General features: G+C 43.0%; 1 protein-coding gene across 1 annotated transcript; it reads right to left on the minus strand.

Annotated features, from left to right (window-relative positions):
- Window positions 1–1,377: 1,377 nt before the first annotated feature.
- Window positions 1,378–9,045, minus strand: LYG1 (lysozyme g1). The gene is made up of 5 exons (XM_057740527.1): window positions 8,998–9,045; window positions 4,399–4,503; window positions 3,311–3,504; window positions 1,706–1,838; window positions 1,378–1,496 (listed from the first exon to the last, which is right to left on the minus strand). Exons 1-5 carry the CDS (start codon window positions 9,038–9,040, stop codon window positions 1,378–1,380), a joined length of 594 nt encoding a protein of 197 aa, XP_057596510.1. The 5' UTR covers window positions 9,041–9,045.
- Between the last annotated feature and the right edge of the window lie 5,432 nt (window positions 9,046–14,477).

Raw genomic sequence — 14,477 nt, forward strand, 5'->3', positions numbered from 1 at the left:
AGCCAGAAAGAGAAAAACAAATACCGTATGCTAACTCATATATATGGAATCTAAAAAAATGGTACTGATGAACCCAGTGATAGGGCAAGAATAAAGATGCAGATGTAGAGAACAGACTTGAGGACATGGGGTTTGGGGGGGTGAAGGGGAAGCTGGGATGAAGTGGGAGAGTAGCATTGATATATATACACTACCAAATGTAAAATAGATAGCTAGTGGGAAGCTGCTGCATAACACAGGGAGATCAGCTTGATGATGGGTGATGACTTAGAGGGCTGGGATAGGGAGGTTGGGAGGGAGTTGCGGGAGGGAGGGGATATGGGGATATATGTATACATATAGCTGATTCACTTTGTTGTATAGTAAAAACTGGCACAACAGTGTAAAGTAATTATATTCCAATAGAGAGCTTAAAAAAAAAAAAAAAAAAAAAGAGCAGCCCTGGGAGAAACACACTCCACAGAGTGTGGGCCATCTCAGAAGGTGAGAGGTCCTGAAATATGGGGTGGTTAGTTTTTATGGGCTGGGTAATTTAATAGGCTAATGAGTGAGAGAATTATTACAATTATTTTGGAGAAGACTCAGAGATTTCCAGGAATTGGGCCACTGCCCACTTTTTGGCCTTTTATGGTCGACTTGGGAACTGTACTGGCACCTGTGGGTGTGTGTATAGCTAATGTATTACAATGATTGTGTAGTGAGGTTCAAAGTCTATTGGAAGTTGAACCTTCCACCATCTTGGACCTAGCTGATTCTAACCAGTTTTTGTCGTGTCCTCAGTGGCTATGTCATTTTTTTTTAAAGGTTGTGCCCTTCCCTCCTGTTTCAAAACTATTCCCCCAAGAAGATGGGGCTGGCCACCCTCTTACCCTTTTCTTATCAAAAGTTTTCAATTAAAATTTGAAACTATGATTTTTATCAAAGAAATCAGTAATAGAGTTGCCAGATAGAATAACCATGTGCCCAGTTATATTTGAATTTCAGATAGACAATGCATAATATATTATAAATATATTCCAAATATTGCATGGGACTTATGCTAAAAAAAATCATTATTTATCTGGAATTCAGATTTAACTGGGATTCCAGTATTTTTATTTGTTAAATCTGACAATGCAAGCCAATGAGATACAGGATTCATTTCACAGAAATCTACATTACAGCTCACATCCATGGAAACACCTTTAAAGAGACACAGCCCTTTATTTACACACAAGACCACAAAATGCAGATAATAATTCTTTAATGTGATTCACGTTATTTTGATGATCTTCGGGTCAAACTCAGATTCACAATTACTGGCCTCATTGGCTACTTTTATCTGTGTAACAGCTGAGGCCACCTGCATGATAATGATCTTGGGTTCGAGCTGAAGCACTAGAAGCCCTGTTTCTTGAAGTATTTGGCTCGTGCAAGGACATCATTGCAGAAGTCACAGCTCAGGTCCTGGCTGCTTCGGATGTAGCCAGCACCTCTCATGTAGGCACAGAGTCCACCTGGAATTTGTGAGATAGGTTAATGCCGACTTCACAGCCCCTCACTGTGGCAGGGTGCTCAGCAGTTAACTCAGATTCTCTTTCCTAGTTGCTTTTTAGGAGGCAACTGAGGTTTGGGGGAATCTGGTGCAATGTATTGATATTACATGTGTCCCTATTCCATGCTGGGAAATTCCATGCTGGGAAACCAACCCATGGGTAACACGAACCTCTCAGGTATTGATCAGGGGTCCAGGTTGGAAACCTCCTCTGGATTTCTTTGATTCTAACAGTCAGGACCTCGGTTATCCGGGAAACCTGGACCTCACTGATCCAGGAGGTGGGAGTATAAAGGCCAGGGTCCTGCAGGGAGAGAGGCAGAGGGTGATGTGGCTTCCTGGGATCAGGGCTGCTTTTTCACTTCCCTTCTTTTACTCTCCTCCTTTGGCTGAACCATTTTCACCTTCAATCTCCCTGAGGATAAATAGTAAAGCTACAAATTTAGACAAAGGAAGGGACAAGCAGACATTTCACTGCTGTTTTCAGGGTAATAGTGAGAGCCAGGGCTGGAACCAGAGGTGACAGATGGAGTGTTGGGACCAGTCTGATGCAAACACAAACCCTCCAAACAGGTCAGAAAGGGATTTTTCTATCTGTACTTGTAAGTTTCCTTTCAGGTAATCTAAATGTCTAAAGGTAACTTTTCTACATTTTCTTATACACCACGTGGGTTTCACCATATGTAGGAGAAATGTCTGACTCTGGGGAGTTCTTTCTTCATCTTCAAAGGAGATGAACTCATTCTTTACAAAGGAGGCAGAACAGGACAGGAGAAATGATGCCTGCCCTCACATCACCAATGTCATTCTTGGTCCCAGTTCTGCATTTTCCAGCTGCTGGGTGACTTTGCAGGAATGACTCTGTCCTCACAAATCTACTTCCTCACTTGTAAAGGACAGATTACTTGCCTCCCTCCCCAACTCCATCTCATCAGTTTATTGGATGGGTCCCCAAATCAAAATAAGAAAGTATTTGAAAGTACTTTTAAGTTGTCAAGTGTCATGTGCTTTGGGAAGCCAATTTAAAGATCATTGAGGAACACATTTTCCTAAAAGCTTAAAACATGACTGCAATACTTACAGATTTCTCAACAACAGTGTGAAATGCATAGGAAAAAAACATGGCCTCATTTTCTCCCTCGCCATCACCAATTCCCCCAGCGCAGTTAATTCAACAGTGGGATTAATGAATGACCAGTTCCCTGGAAGCTTCTATCAGGCAGCAAGTGATACCAGGCAGAATTAGTGCAAAAACTGAAACTGATCTTCATAACTAAGAATTGTGTAGAAAGAAGACAAGGGAAAGGTAATTCAATATTTGTTGAAAATCTACCAGAAACCAAGTACTTCTTCACATTTTTTCAGAATCTTCATAACAGTTCTCTGAGAGAGAATTTTATAGATGAGGAAACTGAGACCTAAGATGAATAAATGATTTACCCAAGGTCACATGGTTACAAAATAACAGAGCAAGGATTCAATCTGTGATCTCTCTCCTACCCCATCACCTTATTGGAAAAATCCAGAATAAAATACTTATGATGACAGCCTGGAAACATAGCATAATTTACTTTGAAAAGAAATTGTGGCTCTAAATGAAGCAGGAATGTTGCTGGTCACATCTCCCAGGCAGAGCTGTGGTTCTCACAACTCCAGGGAGCACTTTCACTCTGTATTCTATGGAGCTGTGCTCCAGGGGTGCCATCAACAATAACAAGTGTGAAGGAGTTCCTTGGGGTTGTGACAAGCCACATGTCATGACTGATGGCGGGTTACCTGCACCACCCTGACTCCATCGCCCACACTGTCCACATTGACCAGGACGTTGCCACCATGAGACTCCCTGGACAAGACACCAGCGATCACGGCAGGGTCCACGCAGTACTTTAGACCAACTGTACGCATGATGGATCGATATCTCAGGAGGTATGGCATGTCTATTTCAGCCAGCCTTTCAGAAGCACGAACTCCTAAAGCAAACACAGAAGGAAGGAGGCAGCTTGGTGTGACTTGCACTGAGACAGGAGCTCAAGAGGAGAGAGAAAATCCACTCCAGGGACCTGGGCAGTGGTCCAGGACTGAGAAGCTCAAGTTTTGGTCTGAAATCCCTGGTGGCCATTCCTAGACCTGAGATTAAGATTCTTCTCCTTTGAGCTTGAGTCTGCATCCCCTGATGAGTGTCCTTTGTGCTCCTTAGCTGGGCTCCCAGAGGCTGCTCTGGTCCACCTGGGAAAATTCCGTGGGCACAGACACCATCAGCCCCATCCCAAGCATCCCAGAGTAACCCAGTAAAACATACCTGTCCATCAGCCACCATGAGCACAGGATGTGAGAGAAAGGGTTCTTCCAACCCTTCAAGGAGTCCTTGGAGAATTTCCCGGTAGGTTTGCTTACCCCTGCCCACCTTTCTGCCCTAAAGTGACACCTGGAAATCATGTGAGCTTAAACCTTTATGAAATAATGAGAAATGGCAAAATGAAGATCAATACAAATTTACCTTGCTAGCTCCCTTTCCTGGTTTCACAAACACTCTCATCCACATTACATCAACCAAAGTTGACAAAACTGTAAAGTAAGTGCTATCTTCACTCTTCCAGTGGAGGCTCAGGAGACCTGAGTGACTTGTTGAAGCCCCAGAGCCAAACTCAGACAAGCTCTGTGGACCCCACATCCAGTGCTGTCTCTGTCACTCTGCTGCATGGGGCTGTGGGAGGCAGTAGGAACCTAAAGGATATGCTGAGAGGATCAAAACTGAGGGGACAGGACAAAGTCCTGAGGAAGCCACCCTTGCCAAAAAGAGTCACCTTCTGAGAGAAAGAGGAAGAAGAGGAGGAGGGCAAGGCAGATAGTGGGGTGATAAATACCGCAGAAGTTCAGGCCTCGAAGCCTTCCAATCCCACAAGACGCCCCAGGGGTGTAGAGGGTCTGGATGTCTCCATAGCATCCCCAACCACTGCTTTCAGATGAGCCTACAAACGGAGAAAATGTCAGCCTAAGACGCTGAACTAGAGTAGTTCTGATCCTGCTTCTGTCCATTATGAAGTGACATTAGTATAAATAACTGTACTAAAATCAATGACAACAGGAATTCCCTCCGCCATGGAAACACTTCTGAAATTTACAGTATGGTGACTACGTGATCACAGATACTAACTTCTCACCTCCTCTTCTATGGACTCAAGGAACTGTTGGAGCAGTTATACCCCTTGCAAGTCTCTGGAGCTGAACAGTGATGTCAGGCAGGTGTCTCGGAATCAAAGCAGAGATTCTGTGTTCCCTCTAAACTAGTCCTCATCTTGTGTCTTAGGTGAACTCTCAGCACTTCTTCCTCAAATATTCCTAATTCATTGGTCTGGGAGATACTTGTGTTTACTCTGGAGAAACATGTAGTATGAAGCCTGGTCCTCCCTGGGATCTCAACCCAGACCCAAAGTAAAGGCACAGCTAGTAAACTGGGACTTGGAGTTGGCTTCCTCTGCTCTTGGGCATACTTCTAGGTGGGAGCCTAAAACAGCAAAGAGGGGAGGACATGTTGTGAGGTCCAGGACCAGGTCTCTGCCCTGGGGCTCCCTCTTTCCCCTTCTTCCCTTTCTCACTTTGCCCTTCCATCTCTCCCCCTAACTCTCATAGTCATACTAGTCACTGAAGGGGAGAGCATTCCCTAGAATTTATAGCTCACACCAGAAGGCGGGCACATGAGCCAGTAACAAGTTACTTACAGAGGGCAGGAAGCTGCCCCTTGAGAGAATCTTCTCGCTATTATCAGCCTATAAGGACTTCTCATTAGATTACTCTTTTTGATTTATTTAATCTTTGACCTAATTAGATTACATCATCAAATCTTAATGATATGCAGATCTTTGGAAGTATATGTTGCACATCATAATCTGTGTACTGTAGGTTTATGCAAATGCATTTTAACATTCTGTTTTCTTACTAAGAGCTTCATGGGGTTGTCTGAAAATACTAGTATTTTGGAGTAAATACTTATACTTTAAAAACTTTGGATGAGTAATCTAAGAGAAATGAGGAAATGAAGTGACTTGGTCTTTTATGAGTGTACTAAAAATTAAATGAGCCACCATGTCCCTGTTTATTTTTTAATCAGTGCACTTTTATTTTTATGATTGGTGACAAATATCTTTAATAGCAGTAGGTTGTGTCACTCATTACTTCTTGCCCTGTAGCCTCTCCCTAATCACATTATATGCTCCCCCAAATTCCTTTTTTTCTCTTGTAACACTTTATTTTAAAGTCTATTTTGTCTGATATGAGTATTGCTACTCCAGCTTTCTTTTGATTTCCATTTGCATGGAATATCTTTTTCCATCTGCTCAATTTTAGTCTGTATTTTTCATTAGATCTGAAGTGGATCTCTTGTAGATAACATATATACAGGTCTTTTTTTTTTTGTATCCACTTACCCAGTCTGTGTCTTTTGGTTGGAGCATTTAATCCATTTAAGTTTAAGGTAATTGTTGATATGTATGTTCTTAATGTCATTTTGTTAATTGTTTTGAATTTGTTTTTGCAGATCCTTTTTCTCCCCTTCCTCTTTCATTCTCTTTTCTTGTCACCTGTTGACTAACTTTAGTGTTGTGTTTGGATTCCTTTTTCTTTTTTGTGTGTGTATCTATTGTAGATTTTCAGTTTGCAGTTACTATGGGGTATTGATATAGCAGTCTATATATAAAAAAGATTATTTTAAGTTGCTGGGCTTGTAATTTCAGATGCATTTCCAATATCCTGCATTTGTGCTCTCCTCTTCTCACAGTTGCTTGTTTTGATATCGTATTTGTGTGCAGATGATTTCCTGCCTTAATGTATGTTTGCCTTTACCAGGGAGATTTTCCATTCATAAATTTTTGTTTTGTTTTTAGTTGTGGCCTGTTCTTTTTCCACCTAGAGACATTCCTTTAGCATTTGTTGCAAAGCTGGTCCGTGGTGCTGAATTCTCTTAGCTTTTGCTTGTCTGTAAAGCTTTTGATTTCTCTCTTGAATCTGAATGAGAGCCTTGCTTGGTAGAATATTCTTGGTTGTAGCTTCTTCCTTTTCATCACTTTAAATATGTCATGCCAATCCCTTCTGGTCTGCAGAGTTTCTGCTGAGAAATCAGTTGATAACCTTATGGGAGTTGCCATGTACATTATTTGTTGCTTTTCCCTTGCTGTATTTAATATTTTTTCTTTGTCTTTAATTTTTGTCAGTTTGATTACTATGTGTCTCAGTGTGTTCCTCCTTGGGTTTATCCTGCCTGGAACTCTCTGCACTTCCTGGAGTTGGGTGGCTGTTTCCTTTCCCATGTTAGGGAACTTTTCAGCTATTATCTCTTCAAATATTTTCTCAGGTTCTTTCTTTCTCTCTTCTTCTGAGACCCTTATAATGCAAAGGCTGGTGTGTTAAATGTTGTCCCAGAGATCTCTTAGACTGTCCTCATTTCTTTTCATTCTTTTTCCTTTATTCTGTTCTGCAGCAGCAGTTTCCACCATTCTGTCTTCTGGCTCACTTATCTGTTCTTCTGTCTCAGTTATTCTGCTATTGATTCCTTCTAGTGTATTTTTCACTTCAGTTATTGTATTATTCATCTCTCTTTGTTTTTTAGTTCTTCAGAGTCTTTGTTAAACATTTCTTGTATCTTCTTGATCCATGCCTCCATTCTTTTTCCAAGATCTTGGATCATCTTTACTATCATTACTGTGAATTCTTTTTCAGGTAGATTGCCTGTCTCCACTTCACTTAGTTGTTCTTCTGGGGTTTTATCTTGTTCCTTCATCTGGAACATATTCCTCTGCTGCCTCATTTTGTCTAACTTTCTGTGATGGCAGTTTCCATCCTGTAGGTTGCAGGGTTGTAGGTCTTCTTGCTACTGCTGTCTGCCCCCTGGTGGATGAGGCTGTCTAAGAGGCTTGTGCAGGCTTCCTGGTGGGACTGATACCTGTCCACTGGTGGGTGAAGCTGGGTTTTGTCCCTCTGGTGGTGGGCAGGGACATGTCAGCGGATGTGATTTATCAGACAACTGTGTGCTCAGGAAGACTTTAAGCAGCTTGTGCTGGTGGGTGGGGATGTGTTCCTACGCTTTTGGTTGTTTGGTGTCCCAGCACTGGTGCCTACAGGCTGTTGGGTGGGGTCAGGTCTTGGTGAGAAAATGGTGGCCTTCAAGAGGGCTCATGCCAATGAGTAATCCCCACAACTGCTGCCTCCAGTGTCCTTGTCCCTGCAGTAAGCCACAGCCACCCCCTGCCTCCTCAGGAGACCCTCCAATACTAGCAAGTATGTCTGGCCCAGTCTCTTATGAGGTCACCACTTTTTACCCTGGGTACTAGTGCATTCAAGACCCTATGTATGCCCTCTGAGAGTGGAGTTTCTGGTTCCCCCAGTCCTGTGGAATTCCTGCAGTCAAGCCCTGCTGGCCTTCAAAGGCAGATTTGCTGGGGATTCCTCCTCCCATTGCCAGACCCCAGGCTGGGGAGCCTGACGTGGGGCTCAGAACTTTCACTCCTGTGGGAGAACTTCTGTGGTATAATTATTTTCTACTTTGTGGGTTGCCCACCTAATATGTATGGGATTTGATTTTATTATGGTTGCACCCCTCCTATCATCTTGTTGTGGCTTCTTCTTTGTCTTTGGGTGGAGGGTATCTTTTTTGGTAGGTTCCAGCATTTTTTTGTTGGTGGCTGTTTAGCAGTTAGTTGTGATTTTGGTGTTTCCATAAAAAGAGGTGAGCTCATCTCCTTCTACTCCACCATCTTGTCTCTCTGCCCTCCCCCCCACAAAGTACCTTAATCCCAAAATCCTTTAAAAATTTTTAAAAATATTTGTGGAATGGATGGTTCAAGAAAGAAAGGAATGAATGAAAGGCAAGCCCCATCTGATACATTTTTAAAATTTAGAGCCAGGATAAAAATTTGCTTCTCTTGAGGTACTATGCTTCCTCCTTTTCTTTGTCAAGAGACATGACCTTTTCCTCTTTGCCTCAGCTGCAAGAAACCTTAGGACTGAAGCTGAAATTCAAACATGGTGACGATGTCAGCCTCAATGGTTGGCTGAGTCACATCTCCTTGATCCCAATGATGCTAGCTTTCTATTGAATTACATTAGTTTTACAATGGTAAGTCACCTCAATCCTCTGTAGAAATATATGGTCTATGAATAAATTCAATAAATACTTTTGGTGAAAGCATTTTTATAGAGGAACAGTGAGCATTTTTCAATGGTATAGATTTAAAGTTTGGCCTCAGGCAATACTGTTGTAAGCCCACCTCACATTCTGGAGAACCCCCTCCTTTTGTGAGGCATCTGGGAAGAGACTGTCAGTGGCTGTTACCAACTCCAGGATTTGTTGAACAGCTTGAAGGAAAAAACAACATTTTCCACTGCAGTTTTAAGTATCAGAAGTACCACTAAGTTCCCATGCTTATCTTTCCCATCTCTGAGGTCATTTGGGAAAAATGGAATACACTTACCAGTAAGGGCAAGGAGGCCCAGAAGCAGCCACAGCACAGACATATCAATGACTTGGCACTACGGATCCTAAAGTGATTTTTAAATAGAAATTAGCCCAAAGATGTGAAAATATCAATTGTCATCATAACACTATGTAGTGTTTCTGTGGAAAGGTGTGAAAAGAATGAATGTGTGTCCCCATGTATGAACTAAGGAAATTAATTATTTGAATCATAATGAAATAAGCCAAAGGGAGACGTGCACTCCATCTGTCCTTTCAATTAGCTTAAAAATGATGAGACCCCTGCTCAGCCCACAGGGACTCAACATACTGTCAAGTTACCAAATACTGATTCTTTCAAGAAACAGAGATACTTGATTCTCAACACTTAGAAACATGGTGACCTGACTCCAGATTTTGAAAAGCCAATTTCTGATGCATATGCCTTATCCCAATAGCCTCTTCATTATCAATAGCTAATACCAAAAGGAGAATTTTGTATTAGTGTTTCTCTTACTTTAGGTTCTTCTTCCTTCAGTTTAGAGGAAAAGTCACACTGTCCTTGGTGCCTTGCTGTAGTCTTTGATTTGGTTGGAAGAGGGAGCTGGAAGACATTCCCCACTGCTCTAAGGCCCCAGCCTGGGAATTTCAGACCACTTTGGTCACCTTGAGCCATGTTCCCCATTCTCTCTCTGTAGGACTCCTTGGCAGGAGCAAACCTAGGCCAGAGCCTGAGGAGATGGAGAAACAGGCTACTTCCACCAGCAAAGTCAAATCCCTGTGAAGCCAGATCATGGTCAGGGGACCAGGACTGAACTCATAAGGGGCTCAGCAGGCAAGTGATCAGACAACTGGTCACCATCAAGCACTTGCTCTCAAGTACTTTCTCATCCCAACCATTCCTCTAATCACCTTCCTCATGTACAAAGAGCCCTAGTTCCCCCACTAGCTACTGAATGATTATACAAATGCCACCCAAAATAACTTACTGTTAATCCCAGGGAATGCCTGAGGAGCCAGCCACCTGCCCCCAAAGCCTCCACTTTCCACCAACCTCTCCCACTGCAGGCTACTCGCATCATCTCCATGGTCAGCTGAGTTTGGCTGCCATCATTCTGAATTATTAGTATTATTACAAGTAGGGTGTGCATATAAGTATGTACTCGGCACTTTCATAATGCTTTTCTCATCTATTTGGTTTGAAGGTTAGTCTTATGGGTGGTTCCTTCCAAACACCCAGGAAGAGAATACATCTCAAGATGAAGAAGAGGTATTAAGGAAGTCATTTGAATTAACAAAAAGTCATGCTTTTTGTTTTTCTTCCCTGCAACATTGAGAGGGTCTGATTTCCCTTAATTAAACAGAAAATGTCATGCCCAGTTCAAAACACCAGAAAGATAAAGGAACTTGGAATTCTAGCTGTGTCTGCAGGAATTGTCAGATTCAATCAATTCAATTCAATTTAGCAGGAATCAACCACTGAGCCCCCAGCACTGAATAAGAGAGGACATTCCATCCCAGGAAAAAGAACAGAGGAAGAGCCATGTAGGTACAGGAAAAGCTTATAGCTTCATGAAAGTATATCTTTACAGAGGCTTCTCACTGGATTTATGGAAAGGACCCCTAGAAAACAAGCACTGCTTGCATCCAGATGCTAACCCCAGAGTATTTTACTCTCTGTATTGCTTTTCCAGGGAACAAAAATACTTCTTCTTGGAAATCCAAGTCAAAAAACTTAGCTTTTATTGCAACATGAAAGCTCATTTCATTTTCCAAGCATGGAACTAAATGTCTGTGTTGAGTAAGCACGTGAATGAAAAGAGTCTATGGAAGTACATATGCCAATGACTTAGGAACACAGAGTTACTTTCATTTTTTTTCAGCTACATCAGGAAAGAACAAGAAGTGACAACAAGACATCAACACAACATACTAAAGAAACCCAAACTCTGTGACTCAACTTTCCAAAACGTAGTCTATGTTCAGAAGGGAGTGTTGAGGCAACACTGGGGTGTGTGCGCGAGTGTGCGTTGGTCACGCAGGACTGATCTGGTCACACCCCTGTGGCTCTTGGCACTTAGAACCATTATTAAAATGTCTAGTCAGTCCAGCACCGTGTTCATGATGCCAAGCACGGCATCCACGGCAGCATCCCTCTTCTCCCTTCCTGGAGAGCAAAACTGTGACAGACAGCGTGGGGATGTCAAGGTGGAGGGCACGCTGGAAACTAACAACCTGAACACCACTCGGGCCCAGTTCAAGTTCCTGGTGGCCTCCACTCACCCTCCCTGCACCAAGCACTTTGTAATTCTCAAAGAAGTGTTTAGATTTGTAAGGCATCATGGACTGTTTCCTCCTCAGTTAAACAATGTTTCTGGAAAAGTGGAAATAAAGGTCTTTGTAGTTCTCTCACAAGAGAACCCCCATTCCTTTTCCATGAATGTTCTCCCCATAGGCATCCCAGGTCCTTAGGGCCCTCCAACCAGCCTGGAAAAGGTGCCATGTTAACATCCTGAGGTGCTGGGAGATGGAGGTGGCCCTGCCCCATCGTGCCCCGCCCCACTTGGTCCTGGAAGTATCGAGAACTGCTCTCTACACACACACCAGGCAGGTCTCCTGCTCCACATTGTACTGTCACCCGGACCCTGGTTTCATTGCTAACTCAGCTCTCTTGCTTGCTCCCTGTGGACTGAAAGGCCTTTCCAGTAGCATTACCTCTTAGCCATTTCCCCTCTTTCTCTCCCTCCTCACATACACCCTAACGTTGCCCCGCAGACTGCTATCCACCAGACAGCCCTTAAATTAAAATGACAGCAATGACAGTCACATACATAAAATGTTTCTGCCACTAGGACCATGTTTTTTTGAGAAAAATCTAACTTTCTAGAGTCAAATATAAGGCTCCTTTTAAACTTACTTCTTGCAGAGTTACATTTTCACATGGTCTGTGAAAATATATATTTACTGAATTTGGATTGTGAGCAAGGATCACCAGCTTGGAAGAGCTCAGAGTTTGGATGACTTCTTTCATTCTCTGCAGGCAAATCCTTTCCTGGTCAAGAGAAACTTGGGAAGGAGTTCCTTCTCTCCCTTAGGCTTCTGTGCCTGCTTTCCTCACTTTGCCCATCTGGGATTCCCAGAGTTGAGAACTCCAGGAAGGCTCCTCTTCTGGTGCAGAGGACTGTCCCAGGAATATTCCATCTTAAACAAAGATCAAATCCAAGAGACCGTGGTCTCTCTTCCATCCAAGACTCTTGAAGCCTGTCTAGCCTTTGACTCTGCCAAGTTTAAACTGTTAGACTTGCTGGCCTTAGATCTTCCACAGCCTCCAGAGAAGATAGGAGTTTGTTATAGAAGCATCACTTAAAGTGGGTGGGGTTAATGCAATAGGAGTGAGCCTGAGGGTGCGGGAGAAGTTACATCTGGAAAAATACAAACACCTCTGTTTTTTGGCTTTGAATTCACCAAAAACACATTTCATTTGACTTATCACAGTTCTTAATAAATGCACACATATTTCTGTTCTCCCATTCTTTCATCCATGCTCACAAATCCAAAAGTAACGATATACTTGAATTAAAAGAAATCTAAACATGTATAAGTATTGTAAAAAAAATCATTCTATCATCTACATAATCTTTTATAATTTGGGTTTTCCTTGCAATGTTCATGAGTTTTCTCTGACTTCAACTTTTCTTATTTACTTAGCAGAGACACAGTCATTATCAATTGATCACCATATCCTGGATTTTTCATTCTAAATAGGCCTGAGCAGAGTGCCATCACTCACCTGTCTTCAGTGAGCTCTTGTCCTTAGAGACCATCAGCCCACAAACCTTATATAGAGCCCCTGGCCTGCTTCCTCTTTTGAAAACTGTTGACTTCATCCTCTTATGAAGAGATTTATGACTAAGTCTTACAAATTATAGTAATCATCAAAATAATTATAAAGACTTTGAACTTATATAGGGCCTTTTATTCAAGAATGTCCTACTATTTTGCAAACATTAAGCAATTAGTTCCTGACCACACCTCAGAGGGAAGATCCTAGTTATATGCACTTTGACACTTTCAGGTCCTACACTTGTCTTTATTTGTACCAGTTTCTGGGAATGGGGCCAGGGAAGGAAGGAAGGGAGGGAGGGAGGGAGGGAGGGAATTTGGAGTGTTAGAAACTCTTATTCTTGGTCTGTATTTCAGGCAAGCAAAGCCACCTTAGGCTGAATGATGCTTTTTTATACACATCCAATACCTACAGTTTGTTCCTAATTGTCTACCCCAATAAATACTTCAAGAGCATTCATGTGAAGTTTCCAGGAAGGACTCTTTGCCTCAGACTGCCCAAGGGATGAGTTCCATAACTAAAAGAGGGAGCCTCCCCCATCACCACACCCTATGCCCCAGCTCTACTGAATGGCCTGGTTTTCCCCCAAACAGCCGCATCATTTACTCTGTGCCTATGGACAGCCTCCTCCCTCTGGCAGAAATGCCCCTGGGGACAAGGATTGTGCCTCATTTGTCTTTACAACCCTAACACCTAACATAACACCCTGCCCAACACATACAAGATACTCAGTAAAACCCGTGGAATAAATGGCTTGCTCATTGGCTGACTTGTGGCTAGTCTGTCTCCTCTGCATCCCCTGCCTTCTCCTGGGCTCCCTGCCCTGCTGAAGCTGGAATGTTGGCTCCATAAGAGCAGTGAACTTGGCGACTTCATTCATGACTGAATCCTCAGAGCCCAGGTCAGAGTCTGGCACATTGTGTGTGTTCGGTAAATATTTGTTGAATCAGTCAATGCATGAAGAATCTTCAGTCTCACCCAGTCTCACTTCAGATCAGATCTCCAACCCCGCATCCCAGGTAGGTTTCCATGCTGCCTAGTGGGTATTTCAGCCTGAAAACAACTTGCGAGCAAGGACTGGGTCTTTTTTCCTGTATCCCCTAAATGACACATAAGAGGTATTCGATAGATGTTGATGGAATGAATAAAGGAACCAAAGGATATTTATGACACTGGGAAGTCACTGACTCTGCATTTGTGGCTCAGACTTTGGGGACTGGGATTTCCTATTTCCCTCCTCGTGGCAGAGATGGTGAGGCTATGAGAAGACAGGGCACTCTGAGCAAGGATCCAGACCCAGAGACCAGGAATTCCTGAACTTTACGTTTGGGGAGAGGGTATGAGAGTGCTGTTCTCCTCTCTGTTGTTGGCAGAGTTGGGATAAAAAGCAGATAAATAATGTACGCCATTAGAAACCATATCCCTACCAAACAGTGGCATCCTTTCTCTTTATTTTGTCTACCAAAGTCTAGCAAACACCAACAACAACTCAAATTTATTAGAGTGTGTGGAAATTTGGGAAAGCCCTGGACCCATCTGCAAAAACACCATGTCACCAGGGCCAATCAAACCCAGTGCTGGGGCTTCCCTGGTGGCGCAGTGGTTAAGAATCCACCTGCCAATGCAGGGGACATGGGTTCGATCCCTGCTCCAGG

The sequence above is a fragment of the Hippopotamus amphibius genome, chromosome 7 (assembly GCF_030028045.1).
Source record: "Hippopotamus amphibius kiboko isolate mHipAmp2 chromosome 7, mHipAmp2.hap2, whole genome shotgun sequence".
In the NCBI taxonomy this organism is placed as follows: Eukaryota; Metazoa; Chordata; class Mammalia; order Artiodactyla; family Hippopotamidae; genus Hippopotamus; species Hippopotamus amphibius.